Consider the following 27,681-nt stretch of genomic DNA (forward strand, 5'->3'; position numbering starts at 1 on the left):
GTATGCTGTAGTGTTAAGATTTCCCTTCACTGGAACTAAATGGCCTAGCCTGAACCATGAAAAACAGCCCCAGACCATTATTCCTCCTCCACCAAACTTTACAGTTGGCACTATGCATTGGGGCAAGTACTGTTTTCCTGGCTTCCACCGAACCCAGATTCATCCGTCTGACTAGCAGATGGTGAAGTGTGATTCATCACTCCAGAAAACGTGTTTCCACTGCTCCAGAGTCCAATGGCGGCAAGCTTTACACCACTCCAGCCGACGCTTGGCATTGCGCATGGTGATCTTAGGCTTGTGTCCGGCTGCTCGGCAATGGAATCCCATTTCATGAAGCTCCCTGCGAACAGTTCTTGTGCTGACGTTGCTTCCAGAGGCAGTTTGGAACTCGGGAGTGAGTGTTGCAACCAAGGACAGACAATTTTTATGTGCTTCTGCATTTGGCGGTCCCGTTCTGTGAGCTTTTGTGGCCTACCACTTGCTCCTAGACGTTTCCACTTCATAATAACTTCATAATAACAACACTTACAGTTGCCCGGGGCAGCTCTAGCAGGACAGAAATTTGATGAACTGACTTGTTGGAAAGGTGGCATCCTATGACGGTGCCACGTTGAAAGTCACTGAGCTCTTCAGTAAGGTCATTCTACTGCCAATGTTTGTCTATGGAGATTGCATGACTGTGTGCTCAATTTTACACACCTGTCAGCAACAGGTGTGGCTGAAATAGCCACATCCACTAATTACAAGGGGGTGTCCACATACTTTTGTATATATAGTGTAGTTCTGAAACGTTTAGCACTAGGGGATGGCATGCATGCAGTACAGTGTGTTCGATAACAAAAACGTGTTCACAGAGAGGCCAAAGGTGGCATTCTCTGCTGGTTAAGGTATTAATGTTGGACCCTTCAATACTAACACCACTCTGTATGACCCCAAAGTCCTCACCCACATAAGCCAAGCCTACAGTCCAATTACAGGTACTGATCACACACCAATCGATATAGTATAACACAAGTGTCCACAGGGGCCAACTATAGAGTCCACCATCACTATAAGAGGCTGCTCCAGCGTCTATGAGAGATGAACAGTGTTGATCTCACACTGCCTTTCATCTGATGCAGGTGTCTTCACAGCACCAGTGAGAGGAGTATACTACTTCAGGGTCAGTGCCATAGATAAGCGCAAATCGCAATACCTGAGAGTATGCTTGTTCAAGATTGACCAGAGTATAATGTGGCCTCATCCGTGGAACAGTAACAGAAATGTTGTGAGTGTTTCCAATGGAGTGATTCTAGAGATGGAGGGAGACTTGGTCTACACGCGCCTCCCCTCAAGCTTCAGTCTCTATGGCGATAGCGATAATGGCTGTTTATTCAGTGGTTTCCTGTTCTTCCCTATGTGAGGGGAACACCATAAACAGTGTTGAGACAAAATTATATCTAGACATCGGTTACTCTGAGCTCCATTGTTTCTGTTTTAAAATATACATTACAACAAATGTCAACAGTGGTCAGGACTATTCTTTTGTATAATTTGTTGAATCTTATTCAGTAACATTATTCTTTCTGTGAATTGTGTCTGTATCTTGTAAAAATGCCGGTATTATTCTCCTCAACTAAATGCTATATACTGTCCTATGTTCTTAGAAAAGCGAGTGTAGTAGCAGCGATACACTCTTAGAAAAAAGGGTTCAAAAAGGGTTATACCCATAGAATAACCCTTTTTGGTTCCAGGTAGAACCCTTTTGGACTCCATGGAGAACCCTCTCTAGAAAGGGTTCTACCTGCAACCAAAAAGGCTTCTTAAAAGGGTTCTCCTAATGGGGACAGCCGGAGAACTCTTTAAGGTTCTCGATGGCACCTTTTTTTCTAAGAGTGTAGAGAGGGGAACAGCCAGAGTGGGGCTGGGAACAGCCAGAGTGGGGCTGGGAACAGCCAAGAGTGGGGCTGGAAACAGCCAGAGTGGGGCTGGGAACAGCCAGAGTGGGGCTGGAAACAGCCAGAGTGGGGCTGGGAACAGCCAGAGTGGGGCTGGGAACAGCCAGAGTGGGGCTGGGAACAGCCAGAGTGGGGCTGGGAACAGCCAGAGTGGGGCTGGAAACAGCCAGAGTGGGGCTGGGAACAGCCAGAGTGGGGCTGGATACAGCCAGAGTGGGGCTGGGAACAGCCAGAGTGGGGCTGGAAACAGCCAGAGTGGGGCTGGGAACAGCCAGAGTGGGGCTGGGAACAGCCAGAGTGGGGCTGGGAACAGCCAGAGTGGGGCTGGAAACAGCCAGAGTGGGGCTGGAAACAGCCAAGGGGAGTGCACTACCACCTGTGCCATAAAGCTTCAGACCTCTTAACAGAACACTTATACCTTCACATACAAGTAGGCTACAGTCTTAAAGGGATAGTTAACAGATAATAAATTGTACATGATTTTCTACTTGCCTTGGCTCTTGTTGGTTGACCCAGACAGTACATGGTGTTGGTAATTAGTATTGCAATAAAATGTATAACTTTGTGTATTATTAAATTAATCATGGCATGACTTTAACTACTACAAATCAAATGTGTGATAGAGGAATGTATTTATATATATATATAAAATATAAATCTTCAACTATCCCTACAAGATCGACATCACTGTAGTTGAATCATTGCCTCTATCAAATTGAGTGTCAGTGAGGTTACAGTTTAACTCCCATTCACTCCCATCCACACATGCAGTATACTTATGAATAATGGGTCAGGGTGATATGGTGAAAATATAGTGTGCTGAGGTCTTATCTCCCTCTAGTAGTAAATAATGAAGTGACATATACACTAAATACATAGTAAGGCTAGTTTAATATACAATGATTAAAACATTTCACAATCATTCTAAAACATACAAAACATCTGACTGAGTATAAAGCACGTCTGACACTTAAAAAGCTAATAAAAAATGTGTCAAATGTCAAGGTTAGCAACAAACATGTAGAAATATATATTAAATGTCTTGTATTACCAGTGCAATGATTGTTGCTTTTCTTTTATACATAGTTCTGAAATATCATTACAATAACATTGTATGTGTAACAGTCCATATTATATTCATTTGTTAAAAATTCATTAGCTCTCGTCAGTAGTGCAAAAGTCTTCAGTTTCTCAGAAGCGTTAAAGATCAAGATTTCGAGCGGCACCATAGCAATGCATATCTCAATTTTCTAAATGATCCCCAGCAGTCCATTATGGGTACTGCAGAATCTCTAGCATTTTCATTTTCTGTTTCGAAACTTTGAGGCTCTTTTGTCCTTTGATTTGGTTTTGACGTGTGGGTTTTGAACTTGAATGTCCTTAGCAGGATCCACCACACAGCCACATTGCTGGTAATGAACCAGCAGCCTCTTCCACAGTGAGCTGCACCTCAGCAACTCTTGGTTTCCTAAAAGGAAACAAAGAGCAAATTTAAACCGCCAATTTGCATGTTAAAGCACTGCCAGTAAGGAATGAGGAATTAGAAAATAAAACACATTTGTCCCGTTCTACAGTCTTCTCAATTCAAGTGTACAAAACAATGTAACAGAATGAGAATCTAACAATAGACATGGGAGGATTGTTAATTCACTTCAAATCCAATTTAGTTTGTCACATGCGCCGTGAAATGCTTATTTACAAGCCCTTAACCAACAATGCAGTTTTAAGAAAATACCCCCCAAAAAGAGATAAAGGTAACAAATAATTAAAGAGCAGCAATAAAATAACAATAGCGAGGCTATATACAGGGGGTACCGGTACAGAGTCAATGTGCGGGGACACCGGTGTCGAGGTAATATGTACTAGATGTATTTATTTACCTTTATTTAACTAGGCAAGTCGGTTAAGAACAAATTCTTATTTTCAATGACGGCCTAGGAACAGTGTGTTAACTGCCTGTTCAGGGGCAGAATGACAGATTTGTACCTTGTCAGCTCGGGGATTTGAACTTGCAACCTTTCGGTTACTAGTCCAACGCTCTAACCACTAGGCTACCCTGCCGCCCAGATAAAGTTATTAAAGTGACAATGCAAAGATAAAAACAGAATGGGGGGGGGCAATGCAAATGGTCTGGGTAACCATTCGACTAGATGTTCAGGAGTCTTATGGCTTGGGGGTAGAAGCTGTTTAAAAGCCTCTTGGACCTAGACTTGGCGCTCCGGTACCGCTTGCCGTGCGGTAGCAGAGAGAACAGTCTATGACTAGGGTGGCTGGAGTCTTTGACTATTTTTAGGGCCTTCCTCTGACACCGCCTGGTATAGAGGTCCTGGATGGCAGAGAGCTTGGACCCGGTGATTGTACTGGGCCGTTCACACTACCCTCTGTATTGCCTTGTGGTCGAGCAGTTGCCATACCAGGCAGTGATGCAACCAGTTAGGATGCTCTCGATGGTGCAGCTGTAGAAACTTAAGGATCTGAGGACCCATGACAAATCTTTTCAGTGTCCTGAGGGGGAGGTTTTGTCGTGCCCACTTCCCGACTGTCTTGGTGTGCTTGGACCATGTTAGTTTGTTGGTGATGTGGACACCAAGGAACTTGAAGCGCTCAACCTGCTCCACTACAGCCCCGTCGATGAGAATGGGGGTGTGCTTGGTCCTCTTTTTCCTGTAGTCCACAATCATCTCCTTTGTCTTGATCACGTTGGGGAGAGGTTGCGGTCCTGGCACCACACGGCCAGGTCTCCTCCCTATGACCTCCTCCCTATAGGCTGTCTCATTGTTGTCGATGATCAGGCCTACCACTGTTGTGTCATCAGCAAATTGAATGATGGTGTTGGTGTTGTGCAGTCATGAGTGAACAGGGAGTACAGGAGGGGACTGAGCACGCACCCCTGAGCGGCCCCTGTGTTGAAGATCAGCGTGGCAGATGTTTTGTTACCTACCCTTACCAACTGGGGGCGGCCCGTCAGGAAGTCCAGGATCCAGTTGCAGAGGGAGGTGTTTAGTCCCAGGGATCTTAGTATATTGATGAGCTTTGAGGGCACTAAGGTGTTGAACGCTGAGCTGTAGTCAATGAATAGCATTCTTACATAGGTGTTCCTTTTGTCCATGTGGGAAAGGGCAGTGTGGAGTGCAATAGAGACTGCATCATCTGTGGATCTGTTGTGGGGGTATGCAAATTGGAGTGGGTCTAGGGTTTCTGGGATGATGGTGTTGATGTGAGCAATGGCCAGCCTTTCAAAGCACTGCTTTCATTGCTACAGACGTGAGTGCTACGGGTCGGTTGTCATTTAGGCAGGTTACCTTAGTGTTCTTGGGCACAGGTAATATGGTAGTCTGCTTAAAACATGTTGATATTACAGACTCAGACAGGGAGAGGTTGAACATGTCAGGGAAGACACTTGCTAGCTGGTCAGCCCATGCTCGCAGTACACGTCCTGGTAATCCGTCTAACCCTGCGGCCTTGTGAATGTTGACCTGTCTATAGGTCTTACTCACATCGGCTGCAGAGAGCGTGATCACACAGTCTTCCGGTACAGCTGGTGCTCTCATGCATGTTTCAGTGTTATTTGCCTCGAAGCGAGCATAGAAGTTGTTGAACTTGTCTGGTAGGCTCAGGTCACTGGGCAGCTCTCGGCTGTGCTTCCCTTTGTAGTCTGTAATGGTTTGCAAGCCCTGCCACATCCGACGAGCATTAGAGCCGGTGTAGTACGACTCGATATTAGTCCTGTATTTACGCTTTGCCTGTTTGATGGCTCATCGGAGGGCATGTAGGGATTTCTTATAAGCTTCTGGGTTAGTCCCGCTCCTTGAAAGCTGCAGTTCTAGCTCAGTGCGGATGCTGCCAGTAATCCATGGCTTCTGGTTGGGGTATGTACGTACAGTCACTGTAGGGACAATGTCATCGATGCACTTATTGGTAACGCAGTTCAGGGAGAGTATGAGGAGCAGGCACTGGACGTACCAGACTGGGAAGGCGCACTTGAGGGAGCGTGCGTGACAAAAAAGACAAAAAACAAATAAACAATAAACTAACAACGAATTGTGACTACAGAGATGCTACGTGCAGTAACTTTAAACAATATCCCATAACACACAGGTGGAAAAAAATGCTACTTAAGTGTGATCCCCAATTAGAGACAACGACGTGACAGGACGTGACACAATGACCATGAAAGGCTCATGTTGCTTGCCCTCCTTGACCCACAAAAGTTCCCAAAATATAGGGAAACACCAAACTTTCCAAACGTTATGTTCTCAAGTCTTGAGGAAAGCTATGGCCCTAATTTTGATTTGCCACGGCTTAAAACAGAACTCAACGTTATGTACTCAATGTCTGACGTCGAGGATAAGAGCCCAGCTGAACTGCTCCACTTTCTCCAGCAGAAGAGACTAATTGATAGTATGCACCAATTGTATCTGCTTACCTGTCTAGTTGTGACCATTCCAGTGTCCACTGCTTCAGTAGAAAGAACATTTTTTGCACTAAAATGGATCAAGACATTTTCCAGGAACACCACTGGACAGGCCCGACTGTCAGCCCTGGCTTTGATCGCAATCAAAAAATAACTTATTTCGGATTTAAAATCAAAAGACAATCTATATGAAGCTGCCATTGCCCATTTCATAAAGAAGGACAGGAGAATGAACTTCGTTTTTAAATGATAATCATAATGGTGAGTGGACTTTTTGTTTTCATCGACAGCTTGCTTTTTGTTGTTTTCACTTTTTCCACATTTTGTTACGTTACAGCTTTATTCTAACATGTATTAAATAAATAAAAATCCTCAGCAATCTACACACAATACGTCATAATGACAAAGCAAAAACAGGTTAACATTTTTTGGGGCAAATGTATAAAACAAAATATTAAAAAAATATTCAGACTCTTTTCTATGAGACTTGAAATTGAGCTCAGATTTGCCAAATGGAGGGCGAGGGAGAGCTTGTACGCGTCTGTGTTTGGAGTAAAGGTGGTCTAGAGTTTTTTTCCCTCTGGTTGCACATTTAACATGCTCTGGTTGCACATTTAACATGCTTTGGTTGCACATTTAACATTTTCAGTGCACTCTATTTCCTTAATTTAGACTCTAAGGGCCGGTTTCCTGGCAACAGATCAAAGCTAGTCCCGAATAGCATGTTCAATAGAGTTTATACATTAAAATGCTTTTTAGTACACGACTAGGCTAAATCTGTCTGGGATATTGTCTCTTTGTGTGGTACAGAGGTGCCTGATATGAGTCAACAAGGTGAGCAGAGAGACATTGGCCATATAATACCACCTGGAACAGTTTCTTACCAATAATGCACAGTCCCTCCTGAGCCCGAGTGATGCCCACATTGACTTGGTTTGGGTCCCTGACAAAACCCAGCTTCTTGTTGAGCCATGCTTTGGTTGGCTCTGTTTCAATTTCCGACTTGGGACAAGAGCGCACAGTAGACAAGATGACATAACGCCATTCACTTCCTGTAGAAAAAAAAGTATAAACACTCAGCTGGAGTTCAGTTTTCCTTCCCTTTCCATATATTGTCTTTTTTTATACTGTAACTTTGTGCCTCATGGACAAAATAACTGTACCTTGACTCTTTGTGATGGTATTCACGTTGACGTTCTGGATATGGTTAATTTCCAGGGTTTCGTTCACCTTGGCTACTTGGGCATTGTATGGTGTCAGAATAGCTATGTCGCTAGCCGCCACCCCAGCACGCTTGATCAACAGAGAGGCGATGCGAACCTGACAAAAAACAAAATGTTTATGTTTCACTGTTACCACGGAATTATGCATTGACAGTGTTTCCAAACATTGCTTGGTGGTTGTTGCTCACCGATTCCTCAGCCTCTGCCGAGTTGGCCTTTGAGTTTTCATTCCCCCGTTCGGTGGAGACCACAAGACTGATCTCTTTTCCGTAAACGTGTCCAAAAAGGATGGGCGTCAGATGATGAGACTGAGCGAGCAGGACACTGTCTTTCCGAGTTGCTCCAGTCTTGAGAATACCGTTGTAGAACTCCTTTGAAGGAAACTCACAAATGCGCTCTTGCTGAAAAGACAAAATTGCAGTGAGTGCTTCCCTAGTTCTATACGAACAAAATGCAAATGATAACAAAGACAATAGAGAATGTTTGTGCAAGTTTCTAATCAGATGTGGAATGTTAGAGAAGAATCAAACCACACAACTTCTACAATAGAACATGGAAATATTTCCCGAACCAATCCATGCTTCATACCATTCTGTACTGCGTATCAAGCATCAACGCCTTTTCCATGTAACTCTCAAACAGAGATTTCCTCATGCCCAACCTTGCTGAAAGATCACTGTGTGTGATAGGCTGCAATTGCTTGTGATCGCCGAGTAAAACAATCTGAAAGGAGAATACATAATCATAAAATAGGTTATATATAACCTTTCCCTGCTTGCAAATTGAGTAACAAATTAGCAATTGATTATCAATTACCTGTTCAGGTTTATGTGTCACAAGGGGGATGAAGGCTTCAGGCTCAGTTGCCATGGCACACTCATCAATGATAATCTGTTTCAAGTCCAGTTTGTAGAAGTTGGGATTTGACGCCGCAGTACAAGTGCAGAGAATGACATCATGCCTCATCAACTCATGATTCCGAGCTTGACTTAGGAGGACTTTGTAGCTTAAAGTTAAAAGGTATATGGGAAAATAAAACACCAAATTGATAGAAAAATCATAAAATGTATTTCATAATTATACATGAATTAGGTAAACATTTTCTCTTCAAATAAAATCCTATGTGGTTATTTATTTACATGAAAGTAAGTTACCTCTCAATCTCCATGTCTGTGAGATCTTCTCCCCTTTTAATTCTTGCATCAAAATGTCTAATTTCATTGGAGAATGGGTTCTCAGCCATCCGCATAAGATGATGCAATGTGATGGAACTGAAAACCATTTTTTAAAAAGCAAACCATACTTTACACATGCATATGCAGACATCATGCCATAACTGTTTATTCCAAGTAATGATCAGTAATAAAACAAATAGTTGTGCGATGCAAATATAAAGCCTCAAATTTCATTATAGTCCCACTTCCTTGACACAACCAACATAAACACTGACAGTTCTTTCTCTGCACTTAAATAAAAGTTAGCTGACCTGAGCTCTCTCTTGGGTCTCTCCTCCCTGATTGACCTGCGTGACAGCTTCAGGTTGCTGCCAGGGTAGGGAAACTCCAACATCTCCATCTGCTCACTGTAAACACGAAGTGGCTTCAACACCTTCGGGAGTTTCAGAAGTTGACCTTTGACAAATATGATGAGACAAGTTTTAGTGCTATGCAGTGCTTGACTTATACTGAAATGGATGCCGTTACTCATTTTGGGTGTCAGTACTGTTTATATTTAGGTGCAGGAACTCCTCAATACTTCTGAGCTGATATTCTATAAGAGGTGCAGGAACTCCTCAATACTTCTGAGCTAATATTCTATAAGAGGTGCAGGAACTCCTCAATACTTCTGAGCTAATATTCTATAAGCGGTGCAGGAACTCCTCAATACTTCTGAGCTAATATTCTATAAGAGGTGCAGGAACTCCTCAATACTTCTGAGCTAATATTCTATAAGAGGTGCAGGAACTCCTCAATACTTCTGAGCTAATATTCTATAAGAGGTGCAGGAACTCCTCAATACTTCTGAGCTAATATTCTATAAGAGGTGCAGGAACTCCTCAATACTTCTGAGCTAATATTCTATAAGAGGTGCAGGAACTCAAAAAAATTTGAGGTGCCGGTAGTCAGTTCCGGTAAGCACCTGCCAAAGCATAGTACTGGTGCTGTGACAGTGGTATGGCAATCTGACTGCAGATGTATCTGACTCAATGAGACCTCATAAAAAGAGACAGTGACACAGGCCCACATTGAAATAGCAGATGCAGGCATACCTAACATCATCTAAGGATAAGTAGAAGGGGGGTAAATTCTTACCAGCTACAACGTCCACCGATTTATTAGAGGGTCCGCAATATAGAATGCACCTCCTCTTTGAAGACCCCCCAGCAGCTTTAGGCCTTAGGTGGTTTGGGTCTTTTTGGTTTTGCAGAAAGAACCAATAAACAAGGTGGACTCCAACCACCGTCTTCCCAGTGCCTAAGAAAAGGATTAGAATGTATTAAGATTCTAACTGAACTGCATGAGGAGAAAGGTAATATAGGCTTTGTAAATCATCAAAGTGCTTACCTGGTGGCCCCTGAATGAGAGTGAATCGGTTGTCGAGGGCCTCTTTAATAGCTTTGGTTTGACTAATATTCAGATCAGGAAACTTGGAGGAATGAAGTTTGATCTCAAACCTGGCAGGTCTCAGCTCTTTAGTTACAGGTGCTGTGTAAAATATTACCACATTAACGTACTCACAACCTCACTTATTACCAACAGACATGAGACATGAATTTACCATGAATCTATTTGTCAAAGTTAAAACTAAAATGTGTAAAAATTCAACGGAAAGTGAATTTGCGCTTAAATCTAATTTGTTGGTATACTGTAGATGGTGGCTTGTCTAGTGTTGTGTTCTGAAATAAAAATGTGTTACAGTGGCTTGAGAAAGTATTCACCCCCTTGGCATTTTTCCTATTTTGTTGTCTTACAACCTGGAATTAAAAATAGATTTTGTATAATTTGATTTACACAACATATACCACTACATACCTATATATATACCTATATACCACAAGAAATAAGACCCCCCAAAAAACGGAAAACTTGAGCGTACATAACTATTCACCCCCCCCCCCCCCCCCAAAGGCAATACTTTGTAGAGCCATCTTTTGCAGCAATTACAGCTGCAAGTCTCTTGGGGTATGTCTCTATAAGCTTGGCACATCTAGCCACTGGGATTTTTGCCCATTCTTCAAGGCAAAACTGCTCCAGCTCTTTCAAGTTGGATGGGTTCCGCTGGTGTACAGCAATCTTTAAGTCATACCACAGATTCATAAATTGGATTGAGGTCTGTGCTTTGACTAGGCCATTCCAAGACATGTATAGCAAAGGGGGTGACTACATATACACACACCACTTTTCTGTTTTTAATTTTTTATAATTTTTTTAAGCAAGTTCTTTTTTTAATTTCACTTCACCAATTTGGACTATTTTGTGTTTGTCCATTACATGAAATCCAAATAAAAATCCATTTCAATTACAGGTTGTAATACAACAAAATTGGAAAAACACCAAGGGGGATGAATACTTTTGCAAGGCACTGTACGTGTATTTACCAGAGTTTGTCCTCTTGCCAAGAGCAATGTTCTTCACAAGTTCATTAGCCTGAGTGAGGTTGTCGACGGCAGCCTCTTTACGCCTGAAAATAACACAGGATCATTAATTCATAAAATTTCACATTTTATCTTCTTTCGACTCTAAAAAACACATTTATATTTGAATATTAAATAGTCCAAATACTTACACATCAGGTAACAGCTTTGGAATTAATTCTACTGTGAATCTTGTATCTTTCCCGAAGACCCTGTCTGGAATCTTGGCCATGGACATGTGATTAATCCGGAAGTCTATCTGGACATAGGAGAGGTTTTTAGCCTCATCCTCATCAGTGACACCAGTGGTTATTCCATGAGCAACCCAAATGAGAGATGGGATATTGCTGAGGTCCACATGCTGATCATCATCAGCGCCATTGTTTGGCAAATCCACTCGATTTTGGTACCTCATGCGGATACACAGAAAGCTGTGTTTGAGACCATACTCAATGGCCCACTGTTTCATCTTCTCAAGTGACAACTGGAAGAATCCACCGAGTTGACTCTCCTTCTGTATCTGTTTCCATGTCAAAGGCACATCTTCAAGGACAATGCTGTCATTTTCTGTTACAGCGTTGGAGGCTGACTCCATCTCACACAATGGTTTCCATATCTTCTGATACTCCTGGTAAGTGGTGTATGTTTTCTTCGATGAATGGAATGCATACTTGGAGAAACACAGAGTTGGGTCTTTTGAGTGCTCCAAGCAAATCTCAAACTTGTTACGTACAACCAGCATCTGAACCACAGGTACTAATAATCCCCGTTGTGTGTCAGTGCCCAGTTGCACCTCCAGTGTTTCACCAGTCTTTACCCTCAATGGCAATTCAATGTAATGACCTGGATTTGGATTGGTTCTGGCAGTTGGTGTACATTGGAGCAGACCTGAGCAGACATGTTGGTTATCCTTGACACTTGAGCTGATGGTCTGTAGGGATTGGAACACGATGTCCAAGTTCTCCTCCTTCAGAGCTGACAGCATCCCTTTCCACAAGTCTGTTGGCACTGATGTCACAAATGGATGAGGTGACTGTTGTTGCAGTTCAGCATGGATGTTCTCATTTGTGAAGGAGTATACTCTTCTCTTCCATTTCAGAACCACATGGTTGTCATGTTCATTGAACTCTGGTTGGTCTGTCAACTGCAGATCCCTATACATGATAAGGATATTTTCTGGCATTGAGGATCGATTAAATGGAAAATACACTCTTAAACTGTTTCCAGCTGGGGAGGCATCAATGACAAAGGCTATCTTCTGTGCACTTTGATTGTTCAGCTGCGATGCAAAACTCAACCAACGTGCTTTCCTCTCATACATTTTTTGCTTTTCAGATTTTCTCGAAAAACTCAGACAGGACTGGTCAATTTCCAGAGAAGTGTACCTGACTGCTTTATTTTCAAGAACTGAGTGCAGGAGCCTCTGAACAATAACGTCCACGTACCGACGAATGGGCGAGGAAGCCCAAGTGTAGCTTTCAAGCTGAAGGTCATAGTGGCCAACTCTAGATAGGTATGTTGAGTTAGAGCGTAGAACATATGCTCTATGGATCGTCTTTTTGAGTTCAATGATCAAAGGCAGTAGCTGGGGATGAATGTCATCAGTTGCTATCAGGTCCACAATTCTAGGGATATCCTTGTCTTGAAATGCTGACTCAAGACTCCTCACAATGGATGTTAATAGAGAGAATGTCTCAGATGGCTGGACAATTTGACCATGATGGTTTTTATTCTCTGTTCTCGTTGCAAGCATCTGATTGGACACACCTGGGTAAGGTTTAGAAACCGCATCCCTCTGGTTATCATCAACGTTACCAATCTGATCAATGCAGTGACAGAAATGAATGGACAGGGGAATCAGAGAACTGTATTTATCTTTTAGTTGACAAAGCTTCTCTGTGTTTGGCTTGTCTTGGCATCTGACTGGGGTGCAGCTGACTGTCTTTGCATCTTTGAGCAACAGTTCAGTGACAGCGTGGTTAAACATAACCATGAGCTCTTCCACCATCTTATGAGACCGTCTTCTACCAACGATTACATCATCATCAGGGGATTTATAGTGCCAGTCTTCCTGTTTCCTGTCCTTTCTGTGAACCTCAGAAAAGTGACATGCTTTGGTGAGGCAGCCCTCTAAAGTGTCATATCGTTGGCCATTATCATCAGAGTTTTGGATGATGTTTTCAGCTTCCTCATATGACAACTTTCTATCAGACTTTATTTTAGATAGGCTAAACTTACTTGTCTTGATGCGGTCTGTTTTCTTGTCAATTTGCACCATCAGTGATATGGCATTTCGTTCACATCCAGGGAGTAGACTGAAATGCTCGGTGCTCAGACAAAGTGGGAACATATAAACAGGATCCTTTCCAGGGGGATAAAAAGCACTTCCATTCTGTTGTGCATCTTTGTCCAATTGGCTGCCCTTGGTCACACGGCTTGCAACATCAGCAATGTGAACTCCAATCTCGTAGTGTTGACCTAAATCTCTTACACTGATGGCATCATCAAGATCCTTGGAATGTGCTGGGTCAATTGTAAATGTTATGAATTCTTGATAACACCTTCGTTTTTGCGTATCTGTGTTCAGTTCCTTGAGAATTTCATGGTCATTCTCAACAGAAGTGGCCCTTGTCAGTTGGTACTCTATGTCCAATACTTCTAGTCCACTATCTAAAGAGGCCACTTTGGGAAGGACTTTTACGACAACTCCTAAAGGGTATCGAAATTTCTCTCGCCACTTCAAGACTTTGACAACAAAGAGATTGTTTCTTTTGGATTCCTCATTTATCTTCACAAATTTTTCAAATCTCAGATCCTCCAGTTTTCGCACGGCAAAGTAGTTTGGCTTGTCCCTCCAAACTGGGGTGTAAATTTTGGAGATGCATTTGTTGATGGGTGTCATCACCTGGTCGTCATAGTTATCAATGGTACAGACAAACACCATGGATGCATTTTCAACCTCCACCACATCTAGCACTTTCCCATTTGGGGGATGACACTCATTGTCCAAGATCTCCACAACAACCTGATCTCCAGGAAAAGAACGACCAATATTCTTTCTGCCTTTGATAGAAATGCGGAGGGAGGGCTCTTCAAGAGGTATGGCGTAGCCTGAGTCAAACCTCTCCAAACTCAAGTGACAGTGTTTGTAGATACTCGGGTCTCTCTTTATCAATGCCTGAAGGTACAAAGGGGAGCTGTCTTGGCTTGTGTTCATCTCAAGTCCATTTAATGGGTTGACAATTGCCTCCCCCTGGGTGATACCCAACAGGCCGTCAGCTGTTACAGTGACTCGTACATCTTTACCCTCGTCAAGAAGCTCCCTCAGTATTGGGTCATCTATGTCGGGTATCTCAGATATGGATGACTCACTATCACTGTTGTCCTCCTCGTCCCCTTTGACAAATCTTGAAATCTCTCTTAATTCTTGTTTCAAGTAATCTTCAGTAAGGGTTTGTGGATCTGCACTGTTTTTGCTGATGCAGTGGTCTATGTAGGCTTTCCATATCCTTGAGCTTTTCCCAAAGTAGCAGAGAGCAGCAGCATCTCCAACCACAACAACCTGGGATTGAGCCCTAGTCATGACCGTGTTCAATACGCGAGCATCGTTGAAAAACTCTCGACAATGTGAGTCAGAGGAAAGAAGGCTGTCACGGGTTTGAACGGCTGTCAATACTATTGCCCTGAACTGTTTGCCTGTTAAGAAATGAAAATATGTCAATGTTTTTAGAGTATACAACCCATTATTATGTTCAAGGAAAAGATTATATGAAAGTCAAAATTACAGTCAAAATATACCTTGAACATTGGCTATATTTTCCACAGTCACTTGGCCATGTCTTTTTTTCCGAAGCTCTTTCCTGATCAGTGAAACCTATCAACCAATAAAATTATGACATGTAAGGCTTCAAATTTATTTTTATTTGACCTTTATTTAACCAGGCAAGTCAGTTAAGAACAAATTCTTATTTTCAATGACGGCCTAGGAACAGTGGGTTAACTGCCTGTTCAGGGGCAGAACGACAGATTTGTACCTTGTCAGCTCGGGGGTTTGAACTTGCAACCTTCCGGTTACTAGTCCAACGCTCTAACCACTAGGCTACCCTGCCGCCCCAATATTGTTGATAGTTTATCATTTGCTCAAGATATACATTATAATAATGGTGGTATGTTCAAAGCACAATTTACCTGGCATCCTTCAGACAGGACACAAATTGAGCTTTGATCCTGATTTCCCCATGCAGGTGGCCAATCTCTGAGCAAATTTTGCACTACTTCAACCACGGATGCAACCTCTTCACGATTAAACCACGACATGGATGTGTTGTCCAAGTGAGATTCTCCTCTGACATGGTGGAACCTCAGGGGGTGGCAGTTCGGATGAGCTGGGACATTACCTACAGCCTTGATGGCATCAGACTTGCCAACATAGAAGTTAGTGGACACGAATTCTACTATCTCTTTGGTGGAGCGATAGTTCTCGTTGAAAATGATTCTGCTTTTCAAAGCTGCACTACTCTCTTGGGCTTGATAGTAGTGGAACAGACGGTTCAGCAAGGTGTGATTGGAGCGTTGGTCATCGTCCACTGAAAAGAGCTTTGGTCCCATCTGCATGTGATCTCCAGCTAGAACCACTCGAGTTACTGGCCCAGCCAGACCAAGGGCCATCAGAGCTTCACATTCAAGCATCTGGGACGCTTCGTCAATCAGGATGTGGGTGAAGTAGCCGCCAGGGAGCTTCAGGTCATGTAAGTGCATTGCCATTGCAGTGGTTGTTATGACCACCCTACAGGAGTCGACTGTATCTTTGTCAGGTAGGGAGAAGAATTGTCCGTTTTTGGAACGATGACAGTACTGTAAGGTGATCACATCAGTAGATTGTACCGATGATTCCTCTGCCTTTATTCTAAGAGGTTTGATTTCAAGATCTCCAGAGTTGACAGACTCATGGAAATGACCTTTCACATACAAATCTGCAGAACTGAAGAAAATAATGAGTGTAATCTCTTCTATGGTTTCACCTGCTATGTACTTTTGTACCAACAATAATAATTCACCAGGTTTTAATAAGGATAGCATGTTCCAACTATACAAAAGACTATTACTTTTCATAACTTCTACTGTACTATTACAGGCTCTAATTACAAATACTTGTTATGATTATAAACATATTGAAGATTTGGAGGCCACATAGTGTATATTCAACCCATTGAATAACGAATATTATACTTACATGACATTTATATTTGAGTAATTTAGCACAAGGTCTTATCAAGAGTGACTTACATCAAATCATCTCCTACCTGTTTGTAAGGGTGCAGATCAGTACTCTATTGTGAGGCTGCCGTACCAGCTCTTTAGCTGCCATAGCTAGAGTAAGGGTTTTCCCAGTTCCAAACGGTCCATAAATGAGGAGTGGTGACACACTTCCTGCTCCATCAGTGTCTCCAATGATAAATTCCATAGCTGCTTGCTGCTTTGCATTGAGGTTGTAATTTTGCTGTGTTTTGCTCACAGGGACAATGCAGTTCCTGAAGTCTGGTAACACTCTCTCTGTGTCTGGAAGGAGATCTATGGCTTTGTGCATCTCACAAAACCTCAGACGATTCAGCTGGAACTGAACTTCCATTTCACATGTTTCATTGTTTTGGAGTTTCAGGTCAGAGCAGCATCTTTTAGACAGCTGCAAGTGTATTTTATACTCACTTGTGGTGTCTTTGAGGATGATGGCTTCGTAGACCTTGTGACTTTGATTATCTGAAGATACTGGTGCTATGAGAGCTGATTGGATGCTTCGTCTCAGCATCAAACCCTCAGGGGTGTCTGGGGTGAGATTATAAGGAACTGAGACAGCACAGAATAGTTCCCCCAGAGGAGCTATCTTCATCCCGAACTGAGGGTCGTCTACAGTGGCCTCTAGGGTGACCGACAAAGTGATGGTTGTTTGAACGTTGAGTCTAAAAAGGTATTAGAATGTGGAGAGATTTACTGTAGGTAGGTAGATTGCCATTTTAACTCATGTATATTTACCATTGTAAATGTTTTTCAGTCATTACCTTGAAACCACCTGATCTTCTGCCTGCTCCTCTGTGTACAGGAAGCTGTGCATTCTCTCTTTGTAGTTCTGGTGATTTATGGGCATGTTGCGGTCATCAAGTGGTTTATATGGCGTACAAATCTGAGGCTCATATTCCGTAAGCAGCTTTTCCTGTGCCTTTGTCTTCTCCATATATGGGATGATGTCCCTGTTCCCCTGATGCCAGCGTTCTTGATTTAAAGATAGATGGATGTCGTCCTCTGGTGGCACCACTAGCTGAATGGAAGGCTCTTTTCCAACATTAACTTTGAGTTTCTGCAAGAGCACTGGCCTTGTGTCAAAGTCGAACACTAACCACTGTTCGTAAAGACCCGGGTTGTTGGACTTGAAGGACACGGTGATGTCATAGGTCATGTCTGAGTTACAGAACGATTCACCCGTGGAGTAAGTGCAGGGCTCAGGACTGTTTTCAACCAGGGAGAAAGAGGCTCCAGGTTCCTGTTTCAGTAGTGATACATGTGCAAGTAGTTTCTGTAAAAAAGCATTGGACAGAATTCATTAGGTGCCACTACTACAATATTGTAAGTTAAGCAATTTGGACACAATTCCTGTTGCAGATGGAAGTTACAAGTGACATCATCTCAAGCAACTTTGCAGCTCCACGAAGCAATTCAAACGCAATGGAAATTGCATTCAACATCACATCATGGTATCATAAATTATTTGTTTATCCAAACATTTGATAATTGTAACACCATCAATATAGACAAAATGCTGGCTGTACAATTAGTTGCCTAATTGCCAATCATGTTTTCACAAGCTAGCTAGTTAATCAAGCGACCGACGAGCTAAGCTTGCTAGCTAGTGCAGTTGATGTTGAACAATGTCAGTTAAAACTGGACAGAGAAAGGTCTGGGTTCACTTTTCAAATTAAATGTATTGACTGCCAGACTATGTACATGAACCATGACTAGCCATGGTGTCTATCATTTTTTTGCCATGTATCTTTGGTCAGGGTTTACAGCAGCACTGACAGTTGTGTTGACATGACAACTGGGTCAGAGTTCCGATCAGAACGATATGACGAGTCATGTAAACCTTTTCCTGCTGACTGGACATTGCATACAGTCATTTCTGTGAAATAGGATGGATTTCTATCTCTTGCGATGCAATGCAACTACGACGATGACAACACTGAGCAACCTAGATGCAGTAAAAGTGCAGTAAATGCAGTCAACTGTGGTATTTTGGACGCAGTAATTGCAGAATAACTGTAGTTGTACTGTAGTTGTACTGTAGCACTGAGTGGCGACTTTGCATGGAGTACTCTTTGAAGTACAACAAGTTAATAATGGTATGTTAGCCTTACCTCCGACTGTATTCTGAACTTCCATGTCAGCGGCACATTTTCTCTTTGACCTGAAATCATCATGTCCTTGTCACAGCTGATAATGACACCAGACACTGCCTCAGACATCTGAAAATGGAAGGTATAATCACAATGGCACAGAATGTTTCAGTTTGTGTTAAAAAGCTTGCAATATTTTATACAGTGTTGATGTAATTATTGTATCAAGGTAATTTGCTTAAAAATCAACTTCTGTTGGACCAAATCCCTTCCATGCTTCAAATCAGTTGACCTGGAATGACTCCGGGGTCATTCCAGGCGAAGCAGTCTAGCGGTCCAGTGCTGAGGCGCCACTACAGCCTTGGGTTCGATTCAAGACTGTGTCATAGCTGGCCATGACCGGGAGCCCCATAGGGTGGCACACAATTAGCCCAGCGCCATCTTGGTTAGGGGAGGGTTTCCTTGGCTCATCGCACTCTAGCGGCTCTTTGTGGCGGGCCAGGTGCCTGCAAGCTGACTTTGGTCATCAGTCGAACAGTATTTCCTCTGACACATTGGTGCGGCTGGCTTTCGGTTTAACCGAGCAGAGTGTTAAGAAGCAGTGTGGCTTGATGGGTCATGTTTCTGAGGACGCATGTCTCTCCCATGTCCGTTGCAGTGGTGAGACAAGATCGTAACTAGCAATTGAATATCATGAAATTTGGGAGAAAAATGGGGTAAAAAAATAAATAGCTTTTACGGTCAGGAAACGTATGGCTTTATTCCCAGAACCAATGGGACACCACAAATATACGTTCACAGAACTTCCAAGGAACCAAATGTGCTAGCTGGAAGTCCATAGAAATCATCGATAAATAATATATTTAACAAATTAAAAATGTAAAGATTTCTAGGAGTATAAGGCATTACTAGGTACTGTTCATGTCCCTCTCATGAAGATAGATATGTTTTATATGGTCAATCACTTAATATTAACATTAAACAGGTTATTAAATAGCAGTTAGCTGGTTTTCAATTTATTTTATTTGACTACACTGTGATTAGTTGATACGAAGCAGTACAGAGAAAATAAGCCATGCTTTCTTAGACTAAGCAGCCTACCTATCTAGCTAAGTCAATCTAGCTAATGTTAAGGTTGCTGTCGGAAGAAAATGTCTTAATTCCCAGTACCTCCCCTCAATGTACCCTGCACATTTCATGATTCTAGGACAAAGAACATGTATTTAAGTGTTTGAAGTTTCGAATTTGTATGCTCCTTTTTATCCAATTTCCAAAACAATTTCAATTTTGGAGATACAAGGTTTTTTTCCGACAGAGACAATGTGTTGTTCTTGGTTGGCCCATTTTTATACCTAGTCTAGAAAGTTAGTTCATAGTAGCTATGTTTCACACGAAAAATTACCTAATGTAGCTAACACTAATTAGTGCTTGCATATGCACATCTCTCAACAACTGAATCTAGCTAGCTGGCTGGTGAGTAGGCTAGATCTGATTTGACAACTAGTAGGCTAACTTGTTGAGATAGCTAATGATTATTTTACTAATATAAAAAACTGGCTAACCAATAGTAGGCCTATCTTTGTGTTAGCTATTGACAACATTAGCTAGATAATTTATTGAATGTGGTAGGTTGATAGGATTCTAATAACTTTCCTATTGATTTGTGTTACAGCTGTTCAGTTGTGCAAGGAAAAAATCATCACTTCACTCAAGTTGTGTCCTTCCCCACTTCAATGCGTTGTCACCCCTTTGTATAAACCAATCACAGTGTCAGATGAACAAAAAATTAATAAACAAAGAAATAAAATACACATAAATCATAACCAAAACAATGTACACTACCGTTCAAAAGTTGAGTTAATTTGAAATGTCCTTGTTTTTCAAAGAAAAGCACCTTTTTTCTCCATTAAAATAACATAAAATTGATCAGAAATACAGTGTAGACATTGTTAATGTTATAAATTACTATTGTAGCTGGAAACAGCTGATTTATAATGGAATATCTACATAGGCGTACATAGGTCCATTATCAGCAACCATCACTCCTGTGTTCCAATGGCATGTCATGAGTCGCCTCTTCACTGTTGACGTTGAGATTGGTGTTTTGCGGGTACAATTTAATGAAGCTGCCAGTTGAGGACTTGTGAGGCATCTCAAACTAGACACTCTAATGTACTTGTCATCTTGTTCAGTTGTGCACCGGGGCCTCCCACTCCTTTCTATTCTGGTTAGAGGCCGTTTGCACTGTTCTGTGAAGGGAGTAGTACATAGCGGTGTACGAGATCTTCAATTTCTTGGTAATTTATCGCATGGAATAGTCTTCATTTCTCAGAACGTGAATACTAACGAGTTTCGAGCCTGTAATCGAACTCACAAATGCTAATGCTCCAGATACTCAACTAGTCTAAAGAAGGCCAGTTGTATTGCCTCTTTAATCAGCACAAAAGTTTTCAGCTGTGCTAACATAATTGCAAAAGGGTTTTCAAACGATCAATTAGACTTTTAAAATTATAAACTTGGATTAGCTAACACAACGTGCCATTGGAACACAGGAGTGATGGTTGCTGATAATGGGCCTATGTATGCCTATGTAGATATTCCATTAAAAATCAGCTACAATAGTCCAGCTACAATAGTCATTTACAACATTAACAATGTCTACACTGTATTTCTCATCAATTTGATTGTTTTTTTAATGGATTTATTATTTATTTTTCTTTGAAAAACAAGGACATTTTCTGAACGGTAGTGTAAATATATATATTTAATAGAAATGGCCTTACAATATCAGCCTTTTTAATTATATCCTTGTACTCTCTCAGTAGATTGCCCTGGTATGAAAGTAAACCCTGCTCTTCAGCAGCAATAACTGCCTTCCGATCAGTCTTGTCTCTTGTGCGCCACTCCTGTAGTTCTTCCGCTGAGTGAGCATCAACACAGTTGCTCCCAAGCTCACATGTAGAGGCCCTCCTATGGATAAATTACATTACATTTAATGTTTTAGAAATATGAATCACATTAGATATCCAACTATAAGTGTCTGAAGAATAGGATCAGACTCATTTTATCACTGGCACGGTTATGCTGGGCTGTGATCTAGTCAGAGGAGACTTAGTGTATATTGTGTTGAAAAACGGCATTGTCTTATTTTCAGTGTGCTGTCTACTTACTAATTTGTTTGCAATATATGCCTACTGTGGAATATACACTTAGTATACAAAACATTAGGAATACCTGCTCTTTCCATGACATAGACTGACCAGGTGAATCCAGGTCAAAGTTATGATCCCTTATTGATGTCCCTTGTTAAATATTTCTTTGATGTAGGGGGCAGTATTTTCACGTCCGGATGAAAAGCGTGCCCAGAGTAAACTGCCTGCTACTTAGGCCCAGAGGCTAGGATATGCATATTAGTAGTAGATTTGAATAGAAAACACTCTGACATTTCTCAAACTGTTTGAATGATGTCTGTGAGTATAACATTTGGCAGGCAAAAACCTGAGAAAAATCCAACAAGGAAGTGGGAAATCTTTTTCATGTGATTTTCTATCCAATATATAGCGTCCATGGGTTCATAATGCACTTCCTAAGGCTTCCACTAGATGTCAACAGTCTTTAGAACTTTGTTTCAGGCATCTACTATGAAGGGGGAGCAAATAAGAGCTGTTTGAATCAGGCATCTGGCTGAAAGCCATTAGATTAGTCGCGCGCGGCCTTGAGCGCAAGCTCCATTCATTTTCCTTTCTAAAGACAAAGGAATTGTCTGGTTGGAATATTATTGAAGTTTTATGATAAAAAACATCCTAAAGATTGATTCTATACAGCGTTTGACATGTTTCTACAAACTGTAATATAACTTTTTTGACTTTTCATCTAGACTTTGTGCTTGCGCCTTGTGCATTTTGATTACTGGACTAAACACGTGAACAAAAAGGAGGTATTTGGACATAAATATGAACTTTATCGAACAAAACATACATGTATTGTGTAACATGAAGTCATATGAGTGCCATCTGATGAAGATCATCAAAGGTTAGTGATTAATTGACTTTTGTGAGCGCTCTCCTTGGCTGGAAAATGGCTGTATGGTTTTCTGTGACTAGGTGCTGACCTAACATAATCACATGGTGTGCTTTCGCAGTAACGCCTTTTTGAAATCAGACACTGTGGTTGGATTTACAAGAAGTTTATCTTTAAAATGGTGTATAATACTTGTATGTTTGACGAATTTTAATTATGGGATTTCTGTTCTTTTGAATTTGGCGCCCTGCAATTTCACTCGCTGTTGTCGAGGTGGGACACTACCGTCCCACTTGTACCAGAGAGGTTAAATCAGCTTCAAACAGTGTAGATGAAGGGGAGGAGACAGGGTAAAGAAGGATGTTTAAGCCTTGAAACCATTGAGAGATAGATTGTGTATGTGTGCCATTCAGATGGTAAATGTGCAAGATAAATATTTAAGTGCCTTTGAACGGGATATGGTAGTAGGTGCCAGGTGCACCGGTTTGTGTCAAGAACTGAATCCCTGCTGGGTTTCTCACGCTTAACAGTTTCCTGTCTGTATCAAGAATGGTCCACCACCCAAAGGACATCCAGCTATGTTGACAACTCCAGCCTTACTTTTGTTATGACTTTTATTTCGCCTAAATGTATTGAGGCACTGTTACTTTGTACCCTGGATTCATAGGAGCACCTGCGAATTTTGAGAGAGGGGGAAGGAGACTGCTTGGCTATATCTCTTGGTCCAGGAGAAATTAAACCACAAGCAATATTTTTCTGTTATAACCCATGTTAAAAAAAGTTCTGCTGAACCCACAAGTCCTCCGATGGAGATAGTGTTAAATACCTACAACAAGAAATAAGGGTTACAGTACTGTGGGAAGCACTGGAGTCAACATGGGCCAGCATCCCTGTGGAACGCTTTTGACACCTTGTAGAGTCCATGCCCTGACGAATTGAGGCTGTTCTGAGGACAAAAGGGGGGCAGGTGGGGAGGTGTTCCTAATGTTTGGTATACTCAGTGTATGTGTTGTGTGATACTGACTGTGGGTGTAATGTACCTTTCACACAATTTGTAGGCTTGGTTGGTTTGAGGTGGGTCTCGATACTTCCACTCAGTTGTTGTCTCATTGTTATACTCGTTGGTCCTTTTGATGTGATTGAACGTGTTGAGGTGGTTCTGGAAATCTCCCCATGATGGAAACCATAGATCGCAGGCTTTGCAAAAGTGCTGGGGCAGAGACCGAGAAGCTGCTGCCACCACCGGCTGATATTTCTGTACAGCCTGAAGCAGCTCAGCCCGAACAAACCCCTCCTGGCTCTCAGCGTTCCACACGGTCATCTCTACCTTACTGTGTGCAAACCAGCATCGATGGGCGCCATGCAAGCATGGCTCACCATTCACAACATACTTACAGTACAGCCATGAGCTGATGTTCAAGTGGGGCAGGATGGGCAGCGGCCTGACTTCCTCATACAACCGTGTATTTTTCTTGTCATAAAGAACTAGAGTTGCCTTCCAAACATGCCTGTGTCTGGAATTGCACTTCAAGTTGATGCCCTTACGGGAGAACTGACGTGGTCTGTGATGCAAGCAAGTTTCGCAGAGTTCCATGAACGTGCCAGGGAACTGGCGCTGAATTCTCTCTTTCGTAGTCATAGCGTGATCCCAGGTTTTCTCTGAAATTAAAAGACAAAGCATGACAGGTTTTTGCACATATATCAATATTTGTAACGTCCGTTGTTGGAAGGAGACCAAGGCGCAGCGTGATTTGGGTTCATCATATTTATTTAAAATGTGAACCAGCAAAAAAACTAAAACATTTACAACGAACGAAAAGCTTTGTCGTGCAAAACACATGCAACCAAACAAAGACAAGATCCCGCAACAGAAGGTGGGAAAAAGGGATGCCTACGTATGATCCCTAATCAGAGACAACGATAGACGGCTGCCTCTGATTGGGAACCATACTAGGCCAACAAAGAAAAAGAAAACATAGATATACAAAAACTAGAGTACCCACCCTAATCACACCATGACCTATCCAAAATATAGAGAATAAACAGGGATCTCTAAGGTCAGGGCGTGACAATATTCATTTAGTCCATTATTGATTATTGATAGAGGCAAATGGTTGTGTGACACTTCAGTCCTTGATATCATGCATATCTAAGCTTTTACTAAAGAGATAGTTTAGTTATGTCTTAACCTTTCTTGTAATAAGTACATTAATAATGAATCATAGCAATTTGAGTATTGTGATCCAAAAAATAGTGAACATTCCTTCTACTGGTCCATGTAACTCGGCTAACACTAGCTGCACATTTCATTATCATGCAAACAGAAGGTAATAGTGCCTTTTAGCTTTATATTACTTTCATAGAGGCACATTATAGCAAATAAAGTTGGAGTCTCCATAGCTGTTCCCCAACAGATAAAAGGGGAAACTCAAATGTGTCACAAGGGGTAATGATCTGAAGCATACGGTGGGGGCTTCCACTCACCACCAGTGACCGCAAGTAGGATAAGATGGAGCAAGCTGAAACTCAGCCGACATTCTGCTAATTTTCTCATAGATTAAACTTTTGACCTTAGTTTTCTGTTTCCAAAACAAAAATTGGTTATGAGCAGTGTGTACTATGTTTTGTAGCCTTTAACCTTTACCAAAGTGCAAGTCTAAGAAGCGGTAGATCTGTTCTATGTTCGCTATTTATAGATCAGTCATTCTCATTGAAAGCAAGTCTAAGAAGTGGTAGATCTGTTATATTGTACACTATTTCTATGCTTCCCTTTCTTTAGTTTAGTTTTGGATCTTTTACCTCCGGTTTTGTACACCAGCTTCAAACAGCTGAAAATACAATATTTTTGGTTATTGAAAATACTTTTCACAGCGGTTTAGATGGTAGAATGATTCTCTACACTATACATTGCTTGTTTTGTCACATAAACTGAAATTAGGCGAACTAATGGAATTTTAGCAACCAGGAAATGGCGGTGCGATTTCTGCATATTGCACCTTTAATTGTTATAGTATCTGTAAAATAGGACTGGCTGTAACCAGAAATATATATATATATATATATTTCTGGTTACAGCCAGTCCTATTTTACAGATATATAAGTTCTGCTTGACTTGGACCTTGCTTTGCACCTGTCACCAAAATGATCAAATGATCTCAATAAAAGTTTCTTCAAAACAATATCCTCTAAATAGCAAAATGTATGATTAAGAAATATATATACAGGTGTGTGTATATATATATATATATATATATATATATATGTATGTATGTATGTATGTATGTATGTATGTATGTATGTATGTGTATGTATGTATGTATATATATATATATATATATACATTTTTTGTTAATTAATATAGCTATAAAGCTATTCTCAATTCAACAGGCTAACTAACTGGTCTCAATTAACCAATTGCAGACAACATTAACATTAAGCAATACAGATATAGCTATGAACTGCAGGTGTGTGGTTAGTGCATTGGGCGGTTGCTGGATCAAATCCCAGAGCTGACAAGGTAAAATCTGTCATTCTGGCACTGTTGATGTTGATTAAGGCAGCCATCTGCACCTCTCTGATTCAGAAGGGTTGGGTTAAATGCAGAAGACACATTTCAGTTGAATGCATTCAGTTGTACAACTGACTAGGTATCCCCCTATCTCATTAAAAAACATTCTGTGACTCCTGAGATATTCAATTCAAATCTCTGTAGGTATACTGTTAAAAAACATTCTGTGACTCCTGAGATATTCAATTCCAACCTCTGTAGGTATACTGTTACAAAACATTCTGTGACTCCTGAGATATTCAATTCCAACCTCTGTAGGTATACTGTTACAAAACATTCTGTGACTCCTGAGATATTCAATTCCAACCTCTGTAGGTATACTGTTAAAAAACATTCTGTGACTCCTGAGATATTCAATTCCAACCTCTGTAGGTATACTGTAAGTCACACTAAGCGAGCAAGAAAATAGTAACATTAACTGCCAATTGATTAATTTGTACACTGTCTGACAACATCTACAGCTGGATGTGGTATGACACATGAATGCAGAGCAATCTCAATTAAGTATTAAAAAACATGTTATAGACATCATTAGGCCATCTGTCTATATTACTTCATGTGTATGAACCATTTACCTTTCCACTATCAACATAATGAACAACAACAGGAATATAAAAATATACTTGCCTATTAGGAAAATGTGAAATGTACCATGGCTATGATGTGTTGTCCTCTTGAAATAAAGTCTGTGAAGTTATTCATAAGCTCATGTTACACTACAGTTCCAACACACTTCTAGGCTGAATATCATAATGTCTTGTATTGGATTAGAAACCCTTCAGGAAGTGCTGCAGTATTTATGGTGTATGTCAACAACCACTAGATCCCTCCCTAGTAACAACAACAACATTACAACACTACTCCGTCAGTTTCGTTTTTATGCTGAAATGAAACCTAAAACATACTGTAGGTTTCACTATGAGGTGGGCGTAGAACATAGATGAACTGTTGAGATAACTGACCACCACAGCTGGAGGATGGCTTTGCAGGGAAATCAGGTTTCATTTATCAGGAAGGAATGCACACACCAAGGTCTAACAGTGACGTATTGTGAGGTCATACTTTGCTGACATGCAAAATAGGCACTGTTATTAAACCATAAAGTCAGCATGATAACATTGTGGAATCAGGTGCCTTCAGAAAGTATTCACACCCCTTGACTTTTTCCACATTTGTGACCGACCGCCTTGATTCGGTCTTATGTAGCAACATTTGAAATTGTGTTTTTTACATTGGATAAAAGCAGTGACACAGAGCTACACAATGGTATATCATACACTGCATTTGAGGAACAATGGGGAAGTAATTCTGCGTTGGAAGCTGATAAACGTTTGAGAAAACGGCCTTGACGTCTTTTGTTAGGGCAGATTGCTCGGATCAATCCTTAAAGAGATGGGCGGGGCTTGTTGTGGACATTTCCTGTATTACCAAATCATGAGAGAGCAAACCATATCCATATTTAATTATATGAGCTTCACCATAGCCCTGTGACTCTCAGAT

General features: G+C 41.4%; 1 protein-coding gene across 4 annotated transcripts; it reads right to left on the reverse strand.

Annotated features, from left to right (window-relative positions):
- Nucleotides 1–2,809: 2,809 nt before the first annotated feature.
- On the reverse strand, nucleotides 2,810–26,977 carry helz2a (helicase with zinc finger 2a). Of its 4 annotated transcripts, none has more exons than XM_020483915.2 (20): nucleotides 26,833–26,977; nucleotides 23,654–24,272; nucleotides 21,377–21,563; nucleotides 18,615–18,722; nucleotides 17,265–17,776; nucleotides 16,512–17,165; nucleotides 15,397–16,189; nucleotides 15,007–15,082; nucleotides 11,361–14,904; nucleotides 11,173–11,255; nucleotides 10,139–10,279; nucleotides 9,887–10,048; nucleotides 9,061–9,205; nucleotides 8,729–8,845; nucleotides 8,391–8,580; nucleotides 8,163–8,297; nucleotides 7,763–7,975; nucleotides 7,515–7,671; nucleotides 7,236–7,403; nucleotides 2,810–3,405 (listed from the first exon to the last, which is right to left on the reverse strand). In XM_020483915.2, exons 2-20 carry the CDS (start codon nucleotides 24,250–24,252, stop codon nucleotides 3,239–3,241), a joined length of 8,151 nt encoding a protein of 2,716 aa, XP_020339504.1. In that variant the 5' UTR covers nucleotides 24,253–24,272; nucleotides 26,833–26,977; the 3' UTR covers nucleotides 2,810–3,238. The 4 variants fall into 4 exon arrangements, with proteins under 4 accessions (XP_020339504.1, XP_020339503.1, XP_031681530.1 ...); XM_020483914.2 differs by having other exon boundaries at nucleotides 26,809–26,977; XM_031825670.1 differs by lacking the exons at nucleotides 21,377–21,563; nucleotides 26,833–26,977 and having other exon boundaries at nucleotides 23,654–23,767.
- Between the last annotated feature and the right edge of the window lie 704 nt (nucleotides 26,978–27,681).

This window comes from Oncorhynchus kisutch, linkage group LG5, assembly GCF_002021735.2.
Source record: "Oncorhynchus kisutch isolate 150728-3 linkage group LG5, Okis_V2, whole genome shotgun sequence".
NCBI lineage: Eukaryota > Metazoa > Chordata > Actinopteri > Salmoniformes > Salmonidae > Oncorhynchus > Oncorhynchus kisutch.

Excerpts from the sequence above, each read along its gene's own strand:
- helz2a (XM_020483915.2), bottom strand. The coding sequence starts at position 24,252 with ATGACTACGAAAGAGAGAATTCAGCGCCAGTTCCCTGGCACGTTCATG. Across the intron at positions 15,083-15,396 it reads TCCTGTCTGAAGGATGCCAG|GTTTCACTGATCAGGAAAGA; the intron begins GTAAATTGTGCT and ends ATTGGTTGATAG. Across the intron at positions 8,846-9,060 it reads AGACCCAAGAGAGAGCTCAG|TTCCATCACATTGCATCATC; the intron begins GTCAGCTAACTT and ends AATGGTTTTCAG.